Source organism: Strix aluco, chromosome 5 (assembly GCF_031877795.1).
Source record: "Strix aluco isolate bStrAlu1 chromosome 5, bStrAlu1.hap1, whole genome shotgun sequence".
NCBI lineage: Eukaryota > Metazoa > Chordata > Aves > Strigiformes > Strigidae > Strix > Strix aluco.
The window spans coordinates 18496060-18511031 of record NC_133935.1 but is presented as its reverse complement, the minus strand read 5'-3'; the positions used below and the strand labels follow the sequence as shown (position 1 = coordinate 18511031).

Below are 14972 nucleotides of genomic sequence, written 5' to 3'. Positions count from 1 at the left end.
GCAGCTCTCTCGCCGCCGACCGCTAACGCCTTCCCCCGACACCTCCCGACCGGGTAACCGCACACACACTGCCCTCGCCCAGCCCAGCCCAGCCCGGAGCGGGCTGTGGGCACCGCTGCGGAGGCGCGGGAGACCCCGCCCCGGCCCGGCCCGGCCCCTCCGCTGCCACCGCCCCGCCCCGCTCCCAGCGTCCCCCGGGGCAAGATGGCGGCGCCCACGCTGGGGCGGCGGTGCGGCCGGGCGGCGGGGCTGTGGGGCGGCCCGCACCGGGCACCGCTCCCGCTCCCGCTCCGGCGGCGAGCCCACGAGCAGCCGCGGCGGGCCCGGGGCGCCGGGGGGCTGCTGGCCGCGCAGTGCGAGCGCGGCCTCTTCCAGGAGGTGTTCCCGGCGCAGAGCGCGGAGGAGCAGCTGCCGGGGCTGCTGGAGCCGGGCCGCCCGCCCCTCACCGCCTACTGCGGCTTCGACCCCACGGCCGACTCGCTGCACGTCGGGCACCTGCTGGCCGTCATGGCGCTGCTCCACTTCCAGCGCGCCGGCCACAACGTCATCGCCGTGGTGGGCGGGGCCACGGCGCGCCTGGGGGACCCCAGCGGCCGGGAGCGGGCGCGGGAGCCGCTGCCGGCGGAGCGGGTGCGGGCGCACGCGCGGGGGTTGCGCGCCGGCCTGGGGCGGCTGTTCGAGAACCACCGGGAGCTGTTCTGGGCGGCGAGCGGCGGGCGGCTGGGGCAGGCCGCGCTGCTGGACAACGCCCGCTGGCTGGGCCGGCAGCCGCTGCTCGGCTTCCTCGGCGGGGCGGGCGGGCGGCTCCGCATGGGCACGCTGCTGAGCCGGCAGAGCTGCCAGGCGCGGCTGCGCAGCCCCGAGGGCATGAGCCTGGCCGAGTTCCTGTACCCGGCGCTGCAGGCCTACGACTTCCTCCACCTCCACCGGCACCACGGCTGCCGCATCCAGCTGGGGGGCGCCGACCAGATGGGCAACATCATGTCCGGCTACGAGCTCGTCACCAAGTACGGAGGGGCCGGGCGGGGCGGAGGGCGGGCGGGCACCGCGGGGTTCCCCTCGGCCCCCGGGCGGGCAGCGGTGGCGGTGTGCCGAGCAGCGGGGGACCCACCGCGGTACGAGGCCGCGTTGGCAGTCACTGAAGCACCAGGAGCAGAAGCGGCCCCGGGAGAGTGGGCATTAGGCAAAACCGGGGTTTGAGGAGAATAATTCATTGTCCTGACCACGAGCCTGGCAAGTGCATACATTTTGGCCATGGTTTTAAGATTTTTTCCATGAAACGTTAATGAATTTTCAACAAAAGGGACGGGTTCTTGTTTTAGTGAATGTGTTTGCCCAAGAACCCAGATCAGGTAACCTGAAACGTGGGACAAAATCGAGATAAGCCGCCTGCTGGCAAACGCCCTCTGGTGCAGTCACACCGAAGGAGAGGCAGCTGTGGTATATTGGTTGCATTTCTCCTCTCGGAAATAAACCTGATGATAATGAGCTTTTGCCTAGCCACCAGATTTGGTGTGAGTCTTATAAAATTCGAAAATCAGTGAGCACATGGCAATGCCTCTACTTGAGTACGTGATGGCTGTTACAAGACGCCAGAGAATCAGCACAGAAGAAAAGCCTTACAAACGTCCCAGCCACATAAGCAGCCTCAGTTAGCACTCAGAGCAGAACACAGAATGTACAGGACACTTGAATTTGCTAGTGCTGTTGCTCATGAAACTACTCTTATTTAAAGTATGTAAACTGTTACACACAAAAGAACTTAAATTTTTAAGTTTGAGGTTTTGGTTGTTTCTTAAAGAACACTTCACAAAACAGTGTTCTGTCACCCCCCATTTAACTGCTTTATATCAAGGATAGAAACTTCCAGAATACTTATATTTTAGGCAACTTTACCAAGATGTGATTTTTTTTTTTTTTTTTTTTTTTTTAACATGCAGTTAATCATCTCTTTCTCAGGATGACTGGAACAGACGTGTTTGGAATTACTGTACCTCTTATTACCAGTACTACTGGAGATAAACTGGGAAAGACAGCTGGCAATGCAGTTTGGCTAAACAGAGATAAGACTTCTCCATTTGAGCTATATCAGTTTTTTGTCAGACAACATGATAACATAGTTGAAAAGTAAGTAGTTTTTCTTCATCTTTTTTTGCCATTGTTTATAAAACCCGATCCTAACTGTTCTTTGTAACTGTTTTGTGGGGATATGTGCAACACAAGCTCCATGCAGAAGTATATGTTAATTATAACTGAATGTTCATTAAATAAAGAGGCATGACTGGCTCCTAAGTATACACAGTAGTGGAACCTGTCTCCGTATGCTGGCATATGCATCATAACTTTAGAATGTGGATGAACAACAAGTAAAGCGAAACACGTTTTGTTCTCCCAGTGGGGTGACTTTGTCTTAATGAGGTACGTTAGTTTAAGTACCGTAACATCACAGTATCAAATGAAATCTCTCCTGCTGATCAATAAGCAACTGCAGTTTAACAGATATTAATTACTACAAGTTTTTACTTAGTATGAGGTATCCAGAAACACCACAATCTAATCGCAAGAAGCTCTTAACTGATTGTAAACAAACACATAAAGTTCAGCTTCTAGAACTGCATCACATTAAAAACTGCATATCCCTAAGCAAATTGAAATAGTGCCTTGTTAAGAAAAAGCCAAGTTCGTATTTATGATTGTATTAACTCTAGATCGGTGGTCTCCAAACTTTTTTGATCACATGCCCCTATCAGTAAAAAACTGTTCAGCATTCACTCCCAATACATGTATATTTATTTTTTTATGGATTATGTAAGTGTACTACTGAAGTTCTAATATTTTCTTCGGGCACCCCAGTGGATCATCTTTCATACGTCCTGGGATGCTCGCACCCCACTTTGGAGACCACTGGAGACCATAAAAACACACCTAGGAAACAGTTACATTGTGGTGGTAGTAGTGCAGTTAAAAGGGGGAGAAACTTACACCATTTTAAGCTCATGGCAGGCGGTACATAAGGTAGTATACAAAGAATTTGTAAGGTAGAGGTTTTCAGATACCAGTTTGAAGTCATTGTTGAAAGTAAAAACAAAGTCAGAGGAGAAAGCCAGAACGAACAAAATTCACATACCTGGTCAAATTCCTAGATGCTTTACCTCTTCAAAGCTAGTAGTTAGCACCCTAGGCTATAGTTTAGTAGTGTAACTGTGGTAAAAATGTCTCATGTAATTTTTCCCACCTCTGGACAAACATACAATCTGTTTCTATCCGTGTACCATAACGCATACAATTAAGCATTAATTAAAAATGTATAGCTGATGGGAGGAGTGTTTGTTATGTAAATGACCAATAGTACTAACATGGTGAAACCTTAAGGCTGTTTGATGTTCTTTTCATATATCTTGCACGGACATTTTAGTGGATCTTTTTGGAAATTGCAGGTAGGGAACAATTTGCATCATTCTGACTCTACTGTTTGAGGGTTTCATTGAAGTTAACTGTTCATCTTTTTCATCTTGGAATACAGAAGCAAAGATTTTTGCTTACAATTATAATGGCAAGTGAATTGATCTGTAAAGCAGATGAGAGTGTAATGCACCAAAACCCGGAAGTAGTCCGACTACTACTTTAAAGCTGTAGCATGTACAAAGACAAAATTCTGAATAATTATTAACTGGAGCAATTCCAATGAGCAGAACATGGTCTTGGATTCATTGTGCTGTCTCTGAATCCAAATAAACCACACAAACCTCATATTTTTACTGACTAGTGTAAAAATATTAAAATCATATAATGAGAACATGAAAGGGTAGGAAAAATAAGAGAAATACCATTTAACAGGTTTTCCTCATTGATGGCTAGCCCCCATGCTGGTGTGCCAGTGACATGGCTGAAAATAAATAGCCAATGGCTTTATTCAGGGCATTCCATTAATTGTAGTAAGTTGCAATATTCTCTCTTTTAAATCTGTTTTTCTTTAAATTTCAGTATCACTGTCAAATCTGAATCTTCATATATCTCAGACAGGTACTTCCCTTTAATATTGTGACCTGTCTCATAACTCGGTTGCCTCTTTAAATATTTATTCCCTGATACTTCAAATTTAGGTTCTGCATCCACAGCACTTTCCAGACTGAAAAGCTGCATATGTGGGTATTTAAAATATTTCATGCATTCAGACTTTTAACAGTAAAGGTACCTTTTTTTTAAAAACACTGCATTTCATGGTACTGCAAGCCCATTAAAATGGACTTTGTTGTAAAGAGTATGCTTAGATACGTATCTTTAAATTCTTGATTATCCTAAATAATCTTGTTGAGATACTTGTCAATACATAGCATTCATTTATCCCACGATCACCACAGACTGGCAGTGGTATTTTTCATTAGCGTATTGTGAATATAATAAAAACCTTGTTAGTTGACACACAATTGCAATAAATCCTGTAAATGTTTCAAGAAAAAAAAAAAGTTGTTGATTGCGATGCAAGCTTCATAAAAGCATCTGATGCTATCTTTATGTCTGAAGACATCACCCTGGGCAGAATATTAAATAAAATGTGAGTTATCCTGCTAAGCTGAAGCATGTGGGCAAAAACAGAGTTGTTTGAAGGAAGAGAGCATCTGTAATATGGATTTCTTAAATTGACTAAGAATCATTTTAGTGTAGTTAATAAAGTTTGAATGACAAAGGTGGGAAATCTGTAATGATGGCTATATAGATATTTTATTCCCTGCTCATAGATACTTGAAACTCTTCACCTTCATTCCTCTTGAGGAGATTGACCACATCATGGAAATGCATGCTAAAGAACCTGAAAAATGGGGCCCTCAGAAACGACTTGCTGCAGAAGTAACCAAGCTTGTTCATGGTAGAGAGGGGCTAGAATCTGCTAAGAGGTGAAGTTTGATTTGTTGAGCAGTTTTCTTTCAGATTTATCGAATGGTAATTATCCATAGCTTTTCATGGATTATTGTCATGTAGTTAATTGTTGCTCAGCTGTTAAAAGAGTAGTTCTGTAGACTTAAAAATATATTACCAATGTAAAAAAATTCAGTGCAGTGGGTTATGATAGAAAAAACCTGGGGTGTACTTCTGTTACTGTGTGGACACTCAGAAATTGGGGGGGTTGGGGGGGAGGGGAGGGAATCTGATTAGTTGAGTAGCACTTTGTGTGAAGATGAGACTAGCACTGTATTTTGAATGATCTTTGTTCTCACAGGTGCACTAAGGCCCTTTATTACAGCAGTGTGGAGGCGCTGGAAGCTATGTCTGACCAAGAGTTACAGGAACTTTTTAGACAAACTCCTTCAGCTGAATTGATGCTTGAACCTGGAATGAATGTTCTTGACTTGTGTCGCAAAGCAAATGCCATTCCAGATGGACCTAGTGGGTATGTTATCACCTGTGCTCTTTGGCAGTACCTCACTTAAACCTGGTTGTAGTGGTATGCTTTCAGAAGTTAAATGATGAGAACAACCAAATCAAGTAGAAACAGGCTAGCAATCTACATACCAGCATTAAAGAAGGGCAGAGCAGGTGGCCTCATTCCATTCAAAGTGAAGGTGTAGGATAATGCAGTCTCATGTACCTTAGCTGTAATATCTACATCTGATGAAGGGGCAGTCAAAGGTGACAGCCTTAGTTTCCTTATACCTCTCAGAAAGAATGGGAGCAGTAGAGGCTGTTAATTTCAGTGACTCTTGACCCAGACTGAAAGTGCAAGAGAATTAGAATTTATTCCACTATGGATCCATCCAAAAACACCATAACTGAACTTTCAATACTTAACAGCAATAAATAGCTGCTGCTTCCAATTACAAGTTGTTGGTTTTGGTTTTGTTTTTTTTTTTAAGGTACCAGAAAATTACAGATGGTGGAGTTTCAATAAATGGGATTCGAGTAACTGATCCTGAGACTGTTCTTATTCTCGGACAGCATATTCTCAAGAATGGAGTATCGCTGCTTAGGATTGGAAAGAAAAATTACTACGTTATAAAATGGCTGCAGTTGTGACAACAGAACATATCCCTAAAACAATGTATCATTTCGACTCTGTTGCTCGAAGATGGGCTTGAAGATGTTTCTATCCTGTGCATTACTGTGCAGCTCACAGACTGCCCAATACCTTAGTTTCATTCTCAAAATACACCAACAGAGTTCAAATAAAGGCAGCTAAGAGATTTTTAGATACTGTCTTATTCAAAGCACCACTTAAAAGAGGATATGCACAAGAAGATGAAAAGATTAATTTCAAAGTCCAAAGATGGAAATGCTCTTCCCCTCCTTTAACAGACTTCTGTGTTGTAGGAGAACAGTGGCCAGGTACTCTACAGCATAAGTGGGTAAGGACAACCAACCTATGATCAACATTTTTTTTCTGAACAGGTTGGCTTTGAAAGAAGCTGCAGAATACAATAAATGAGTAGAATGATTAAGGCCTAATATGTAAGCTGCTTATTGGTTATCTATGGGGACACGTTGCAAAACAGCTTTCCAGCCTGAATGTTGTAATACAGAACAAGTTCACTTTCTGAAATGTGAGAGAGCATAGAGCCTTTCAAAGCTTAAGTTGGCCTGATGAATCCCTTTTATGGCTTCTGTCTGCTTGGTGTGACTTAAACTGTGAGTGACACTCATTCTGGTTCTTCAGTCCTGTGAATTACATAGATGCCTCTCTGCTATCTAGGATCTTTGTTGAAGGTATATCCTGGCACTAATTCTGTCAGTTACAAGATAGTATATTATACCAGAAGATTTGAAGCAGGTAATTTTAGATGCCTAGGAGTTGTGGGTGAGCAGCAGCATAAGGGTATCTGGAGTGGTTTTGCAATTAAAAAAGTCAGACCCTTCCACTAGAGCAACATGCAAAACCTGCACTTCTTCATGAAAAGAGCAGGAAGTGATCCTATTCCTTACAGCATAGCCAGCATGTGAGCTCATAGCTCCTCATTTTCTTGTAAAGACAGCATGAATGTGAGAATGTACTTTTGAGAGTTGGTAGAATAGCAACATTTATGTTTAAAGGTAGCATTGCTCTACTGCTCTGACCCACCACCCCCACCCCTTTGTATTACTAGCCACTACTGCTGCTTACACACCTGGCATCAAATAAGTACAACACCTTGTCAAAGTCCCTTCCTATGGGGGGGTGGTTGGGATGGGGTTGCTTAGGCAATACAGGTGCCACAATACTTAGAGCCAGGTCGCTTGAACAACAACAAAATCCACATGTAGTTACCAAGATTACCCATATCTGAATTACTTAGAAATGATTCAGTGACCTAGCATACAGGCAGGTAGCTGGCTGGCTCAGAACTTTTTTATTAAGTGACCCTCCCTGCCCCAGTACAAACACAGATGAAACCCTCAGTCTGATTTATGAGGTGATTGATTGCTTCAGGCCTTGGCTGCAGTGTTGTTTTCAAGGTTTAGGGTAATCCTCACTCTTAGGCCAAGCAGAATCATTTCTTAGTCCCTGAAAACAATAGTTTTGCAGTCACAGCAGCCACAAGGGGAGAGGCCTTAATCTTAAGATACCTGACTGTGGTTAACTCACCACCATCTCTTACATTATTGGAGTAAGTCACAGAATTTCAGCTGGTTCAAAACCACCCAGCCTCTGAGAAGTGGGAAATTACAAGGAATGTTAGTAAATCTCAAGAATCCAGATATTCTAGGGTTACATGGGGAGTTTGTTGGTTTTTTTAGGTGGGTGGTTTTTAACTTGATGTGATCAACTTAATGTTGGCTTTATTTGCACTGTCAATCAAGATTGAAGTAGTAATAAATTAGTGGCTTGCTGCTTATACATTGCAGTTTCTTCAGATTATTAAACTGTAATATGGTTGCACTTTCACTAGGTCACCACCTGGAGTTATATCAGTATTAATTTCAGTTTCAAGATCCCATGTATTTGCCTGACAATAAGATCTCTCTATCCTAATCCCTTAAAGAAAAATTAAAAGTAGCAGAGTTATTCCTACCTCAAAAAAAAAAGCTCTACCTACCCTATTAGCTCTCAGAACCAGTTTGTGGTGTGGGTTACTTTGCCTTAAGCTGCAGTAATGATCAGCACTATCCTAGAGAAAGCATATGGAGGAAAAGTCACAACTTTGATGTGAAAAGGGTAGAAGAAGGGAAAGTTAAATTCATCCACTTAATATAGCCGCCTTGTTCCTTAAATGCCAAAAGCATTATAGCAATACAGAAACATGCACCTGGGAACAAAATATACCAGTACACACCCATGTTAACCTCCAGAGAAATACAACAGATCAGATTTGACAGTTACTTTCTGGTTGCAGGAAATTACTCCCAAGGAGTACAGTAAGTCACATTTCATGTCTGATCTCTCCCCTGCCCTTTTTTCCTTCACCTCCAAATGGTGCAGATCCAGATATATCCACAATTTTCAGCTTTTTTTTTTTTAAAGCATTAGTACCCACTTTGATCAAGTATTAAAAGGATTTTATTTATTTTTTACAAATACAAAATAAAAAAGGGAAATAAATTCTTTGCATACAAGGTTTTTAATAAGATCCATAAACTGCAAGAAATTTAGTCCATGCTTCCTTTTGACCAACTCCTAGCAATTCAGACCCTTCCCTGACTCTTTCCAAAGAAACAGCTGGACACAACCACTACTTTTCATGACTGTACAGGGTATCAAAACTGAGTGTTTGAACACTTAGGCTGAGAATCAAAGACAACCAAAAAACAGAGTATTCTTTCTTAGCCTGGTCTTGTTTCTCATATACCCCAAAACAGGTATGTTCAGGTAACCAGAGACACAGCTTGTTCAAATGTAGACAAGTAGTAACTAATACTAATGTTTTTAACATGTCTACAAATGTGTGATTCAGAAGTGCAAGAAGAAGAGTAATTATTTAAGCCAGATAAAACAAACACAACAGGAACATCTGTACAGCGTCTAGGGACAGCAAGAACTGGAGGACTTGAATTTAACATACTATAGCAGCTAGCAACGAAGAGGTAAAAGGTGAAAGGGCATGCAGCAAGTAAACTGGAAGGGAGCTATCAGCATGAAAGCACCTTCACTAGTTTAAACAGTGTCACTGGGCATAAAACCATATTCAGGTGGTCTACTGTTTCTTAAACTTTGAAGTATTAATCATCTAGCTCTCACCTCAAAGCACAGAGTATAACTGGCAACAAGTTAAAAAGCAGATGCATTTGAGATCTTCAGTACCTAGAAAAAACACTAGCAATCACTATCACAGCTAAAGTATTTAGCTGTGGAAAAATAGTAAATACTCATGATAATTCACGTTACCAACAGGGGCACAACAGACTGGCCCGTTGTTTCCCCTGCTGTATTCCATAAAGCTGAGTTTGCAGTATCCAGTCTGCATCTTTCAAAGTCAATCCTCCATAAAGCACAGAGTAAAGGCAAGTTTTACGTAAGTTTTGTTTACTTCAGAATACAGTTGGAAGCACAGACACCCCCCTTACCCATCTATTCTAAGTGAAATTTGAAATTGACTACAAAAAAACCCAAGTAATTTATTGACAAACTCTGTTCACAGAGGTATACCTATGTTTTATTTACAGTAGTACCACACATAGGTCGGGTATTGTCAAACATTTACTAATCTAAACTTGGCTACAGTGGGTTTTTTCCCCCCCATGATTGTGTGTTTTACTGGATCGCAAGTTAAGCTAGCTGAAATTTGTGCATTGATGATAAAAGTATTTCAAGTTTAACTTAAATAGGTGGACTAAAAGATACTTGTAAACCATTAGTATAATCTGGGAATTTTCAATTACTGCCTTCATTAGGCTTTTTTCCCATAGTTCCCCCATAATTTCTTTTAATGGTAGCAGTAACAGTAGCATTTTAAGTGTTTTAGTTCAATTCTAGATAACAGATTGTTTAAAAACAATTAATAGCCACTAGCAGCCTGTCTACACTATTACTTATGCAACTACACAAGAACTAACAATGTAGAATTGCATGAGGGCAAGTGCAAACATACACAAGGCTGTACAAATACAGGTAGTTATACTATTAACTTGTGAGAGATGTAAGTCCTGCCACCTGAACTACAAGTCAGTTCCAAATGTTATTTCTGGGATAATTAATTTTGTGTATTATCTGTTTATTTAATAACAGGATTGTTACAGCAAGGATTTTTAAAGACTTGCATTAAGGATTACAAATCAAGTTCATTTCTTGGCACTCAAACATTACCAAATTGAAAATTTTTGTGAAACAAAGTCGTAACATTTCAAAAAACAAATTAACACTGTAGAAATTTTACATGACATTACAGAACCAGTTATCACTTGCAGGAATTTCTTAGAAGAAATAGAATTCAGCAGCATTTCAAAACTTTACAAGTCAGAAAGAATATTTCTTCACAAGAGACTGTTGACTGAACTTTGGGAGTTAAAGCTGAAGTAGCAGTTCACTTATGGACGGCTCTACCTTGTTGAAAACATATTTTTGCAAGTAAAGTGGATAGAGGTGTCAGGTGAATTCCAAACAGACAAAACTATCAAAAGCTTTCACTGTTCACCAAAACTGTGGCTTGCACTTAACTAGTCACATTGCTTAAATCTGAGAACTACCATCCCTGGATGCAATGCAAGAAGTTAAAATTTCCTTTGTATTCAATTACAGGTAACACATACATCATGAATTTTTAGGCTGTTTAAAAATATGGAATATATTTGTGTTCTGCACAAATCGATCATGCGTAAAGTATGCAAAAGTTGCATCTGTCAGACTTAACTCATGATTATATTGGTGCCAGAATGTAGATTAACATGAGAAAAATACATTTTTCCACAGACCTTCTTGTAAACAGAGGTCTTGAGAGTTTTTAAATTTTCAATTTTTGGCAGCTTACAAAAGGAATTCCATTTCTGTTAACTGATGAAGTGGGGAAGAAACTGAATATGGTAGTAAAATCCTCACTATATTGGCCCAATATCATAAAAGCAAGCCATGGATGTTAACAGCAGTGTCCTATTTTTCATGCAAGTTGTGATAAAGATAAAATATCAGCAATACCATGGTAAACATTTTTACTTTATACAAAAAAGTGAATTTGCTTGAAAAGTACATGCAAGTGTCCTGGCTGAAGTTTAAATAAATTTATTCATAAAAATTAAAATGTTTACTTTTTAAAGGCTAGTGTGATCAATATTTATCTGTATGAATAATAATCAGAAGAAAAAAACTCATCAACTTAATTTCCAACCTAAAATTCCCTAAATTATAGGATTGTCCTCAAAAAAAAAAAAAAGAAAAGCTACTTACAGCACAGTAAAATTTCCTCAACTGTAATCTCTAGTATAAATACTCCAATCCCACAGACTTTCTTTCATACTGTCATACATTGCAAAATTTGGAAGAAGTTGTGGGGATCCCCTTCTCCCTGGCCAACTTAATCTGTTTTTAAAAGAAACACTTATTATCCCGTAACAGTTTTGAAATCCATTTTTATTTTTCAATTCTGCCAGAACAAGTTTACTATCAGATGGTCCAGGGGCTTGGTCCCAGGGGGGAGGAAGGGGAAGGTGTTCTTGTACCTGATTATAACCCCCAACATTTCTACACAGGCTCCAGTGCACATGAGTAACTTTGCACCCACTTTTTAGTAGGCTGTTATTGTTCACAAGCTCCAGGCTAATTCTTCCTACATGATACTCCATTAAATGAAGTTCAGTTTTGTCTGCAGTTTTAACATTTCAGGGAAAAAAATGGGGACACACATACATAGTAATACGGTAGACATCTCTACTGTGCTATAAAATTGATATCTCCATCCGTCAGTGCATGCAATATATTCATGAAAGAAAATACTCGGTGCTCTCTTCTCTTCACAGTATTTAAACTTCTATTGTAAAAGCAGCTTAAAACTATGCCACAAGACTACACCGTCCATCTTAACCACAGGCAACCTGTTTAGCAAGTCAGGCACTGGAACTTTAATGGTTTTTCCCCAAGTTCGAATGAGACTGTCACTGAGACAGTAGACTTGGTCTGCTTTAGTTTGCACCAGAAAGCTGGTAAGGAAACATTTAGAGCCATTTATTATGTGGATTAAATATGACTTATCTTGCAAAATACAGCATATTTTTCTGTTTGCAAATCAAACCAACTGTCTTTACATGAGCAGATTTACACAGTTGCAGTACACAGATAAGAGTTCATAAATAAAAATTCTACTCCGTATACCATGCCTAGCAATTTTCAAGTCAATGTAACCTCCAATGCATATAAACGGTGTGGCTGGTACAGTCTTCACCAAAGATGTGTCTCACGAATCTCTGCAATGATCTGACTGGCTCGCTGGAGGGCCTGCACACAGAAAGGCAGAAAAGTTAGTTTTTCTGAAGAGATTTCTCAGATAACAGCAGCAGTTCAGGAAGTGTGATGTTAAAAAAATCAAATTAAAGCTAATCATTTTCATTATGAAACGAGTGGTAACAACCTGCAACACCACTCATTAACAACTCTGAAGCCTTCCATCTGCAAAAGATTATGCAAGTGAAGATACCACAAAGCAAGAAGTAATGATAAAACCCAGCACAGGTGTCATTAAATCATTTCTCTCAACAGGTAAGAATTAAAAATTAATTAAAAACTGGACTTCCAATTAGAAGCAAAAAGCTCATGGTCATTGTTTTGAGCAACTTCTACATACTCAGTGTTCCCATTAACACCTATGTTTGTCTTAACATTTTGTATTTATAAATAAATTTTCAAAAAGGGCAGACTTTTTCACCACACAGTTTTAATGCTTTAAACCTTCCTCAAAATAAGAGAAACTGCACCCATTTTATATCGACTTTTAGCATTCTGATGCATTCATTACAGTCTAGCCTGCTAAACTTTGCAAATTTAAATAAAAGTTCAGAATACCAACTAATACTAACATTATTTAAAGTATTACACAAATTTGGAGAAACCTGAGTTATGAGTTTGGCTTTGTAAAGTTTGCAGTTTAAAAGACTGTTAACAGTTCCCTTCACTCAAACGTTGATCATATAATAGTGAAGATTAAACTTGATGCAGGTGTTCTTGGACAAGTGGTATCATGGGGTATCCAAGCTCTGACACACTGTCTGACCACACCGCATGTGAGAGAGAAGCACCTCTTGCTACCTCTGCAGCGCGCTGAACTGGCAGAGGGACTCTTTTCTATACAGTTCAGTGCAAAGCAGTGTATTTCTGCTGCAGCTGTAGTAGACTCTGATAGATCACATAGTTGAACAGTGAAGAAGTGAAGAGTTCTGTAACGCAGACATGTCACAAACGCACTGTCATAGAGATGTACATGGGTCATCGTCAGTGAGTCCCAGCATTCCCACTGTTCCTACTATGGGGTACTGTCTAGATACACCAGCCACTGGCCAGTAGGCTCTGGGTGAAACATACATATGAACAGCACTTCAAACACTGTAAACTTAATCCCCCAAAAGAGAACCGCTGAATGCTATGAAGTTAAGTAAAAGCAAATTATTAAAACCAAATGTAAATTGAAAATAACACCAGATTAGAGCTTCTGCTTTATGCCCAAAATACAGTTTAAGTCACCTCTTCCCAACTACTCAATCTACATAATACTTTCTGGTCACATTGCCTTTAATTCCTCTAGCAGAGAGAAACTAATACATAGCATACTCCTAAAAAAGCAGCAAAGAAAAAAGGAAGTCGAAAAATACCACATTTATATGGTTTCAATTTAATTAAATACTCCCATGAGCTCCTGGTCTTTTTAATACCTTTAGCATATCAGCTGCCTCTTTCCTGCGCTGTGCCATGTCCTCCGATTCCGTCAGAAGGTCATCCAACAACAAGGATTTATACAGCTGGCCTACCAGCTCACTCTGAAGAGTGTCTTTCACGTGGTTCACCAGAAAATGCATCACTGCCTTTGGCACACTGCAAGCACATAAAGATTGTTTCTTCAGGAAAAAATTACCCAAATACAGGTCTGTTCTAGATTGAAGAATGCGCAGCATGAGCAAGTGGCTACACACAACCTTGTCTCAAACTACCAGGAATTTACCACTACCATAAATAAAAACTCTCTCTCTCAAGTACATGCAGTATCTTGTGCAATTTGAGAGCTGTTGAATTTCTTCCAAATAGGATAGCTGCATTGTAAAGAACATGAATATATAAATATATATGGAGTAAAAAATAAAATAAGAATAAATTACTTTGCTCACTAGAGACCAACCTGTCTCCACTGTGCTAGGCATGACAAAAAGCTAAGTGTTTCAATCCTTAGAATCAATCTTACTGTGTGAATGGGAAAGGAAAGAGGCAAAGAAAGAATTCATATATCTAATCTTACTTAGCAGATGAACTGAAAACAGGATCACTGTTGAAATACTGGGCCATATTATCTCTGATATCTGAGAGCATAACGTGAGGGTAATTTAAAACTGCAAATGGAGTTTAAGTGCGAACAATATATTTGTCTGGAATGGAGGCAGGCAGCAACCAATGAGAATCAAGAATAATCCATCAGACAGACACTACAGAATCTGCAGAGCAACATTTCTCAGCTCTATGTCAGGCTAAAGCACCTGAAAGAAACCACTGTCTTATTTCCGATTTCCATGCCACTAAGCTTCCTGAAAAAAATGCCAAGTATTGAATCTAGGTGGACCTGATTTTCTTTAGGACTTAGGATATGTGTAGCAGTACTTTTCTGAAAAAGTGAGGGAAAATATTTACATGAGTATTGACAAAATCAAATCATCATACTAATGCAGTACCAAAATCTAGGGATATAAACACAGCATCAAAAACTGAATTAGTGCATGTCAGGTTATTTCATCAGAGTGACAGTAATTGATGACAAAAATGCTGATGGTTGTTCCCAACTGAGAAATAAAACACATTAGTTTAGACAACCTTGTTGGTGTAATTCTTAGCAGCAGTTTTTTGCAACTAGGACTCAGCTTTGACATATAATCAGTACTGACTC

At 40.5% G+C, this 14972-nt stretch overlaps 2 protein-coding genes across 5 annotated transcripts in view; one reads left to right on the top strand and one right to left on the bottom strand.

The window, feature by feature from the left end:
* The first annotated feature begins 204 nt into the window (after positions 1-204).
* YARS2 (tyrosyl-tRNA synthetase 2) lies at positions 205-7807 on the top strand. The gene is made up of 5 exons (XM_074826259.1): positions 205-1007; positions 1960-2127; positions 4740-4895; positions 5219-5389; positions 5853-7807. Exons 1-5 carry the CDS (start codon positions 205-207, stop codon positions 6010-6012), a joined length of 1458 nt encoding a protein of 485 aa, XP_074682360.1. The 3' UTR covers positions 6013-7807.
* A 643-nt stretch (positions 7808-8450) lies between these two features.
* The window catches only part of DNM1L (dynamin 1 like), a 42550-nt gene continuing 36028 nt past the window's right edge, over positions 8451-14972 (bottom strand). For all 4 annotated transcript variants that reach the window (XM_074826255.1, XM_074826257.1, XM_074826256.1 and 1 more), the window contains 2 exons: positions 13756-13915; positions 8451-12328 (listed from right to left, as the gene is read on the bottom strand). In XM_074826255.1, coding sequence (XP_074682356.1) covers positions 12272-12328; positions 13756-13915 — 217 coding nt within the window. In that variant the 3' untranslated portion in view covers positions 8451-12271. The remainder of the gene's footprint in view (positions 12329-13755; positions 13916-14972) is intronic.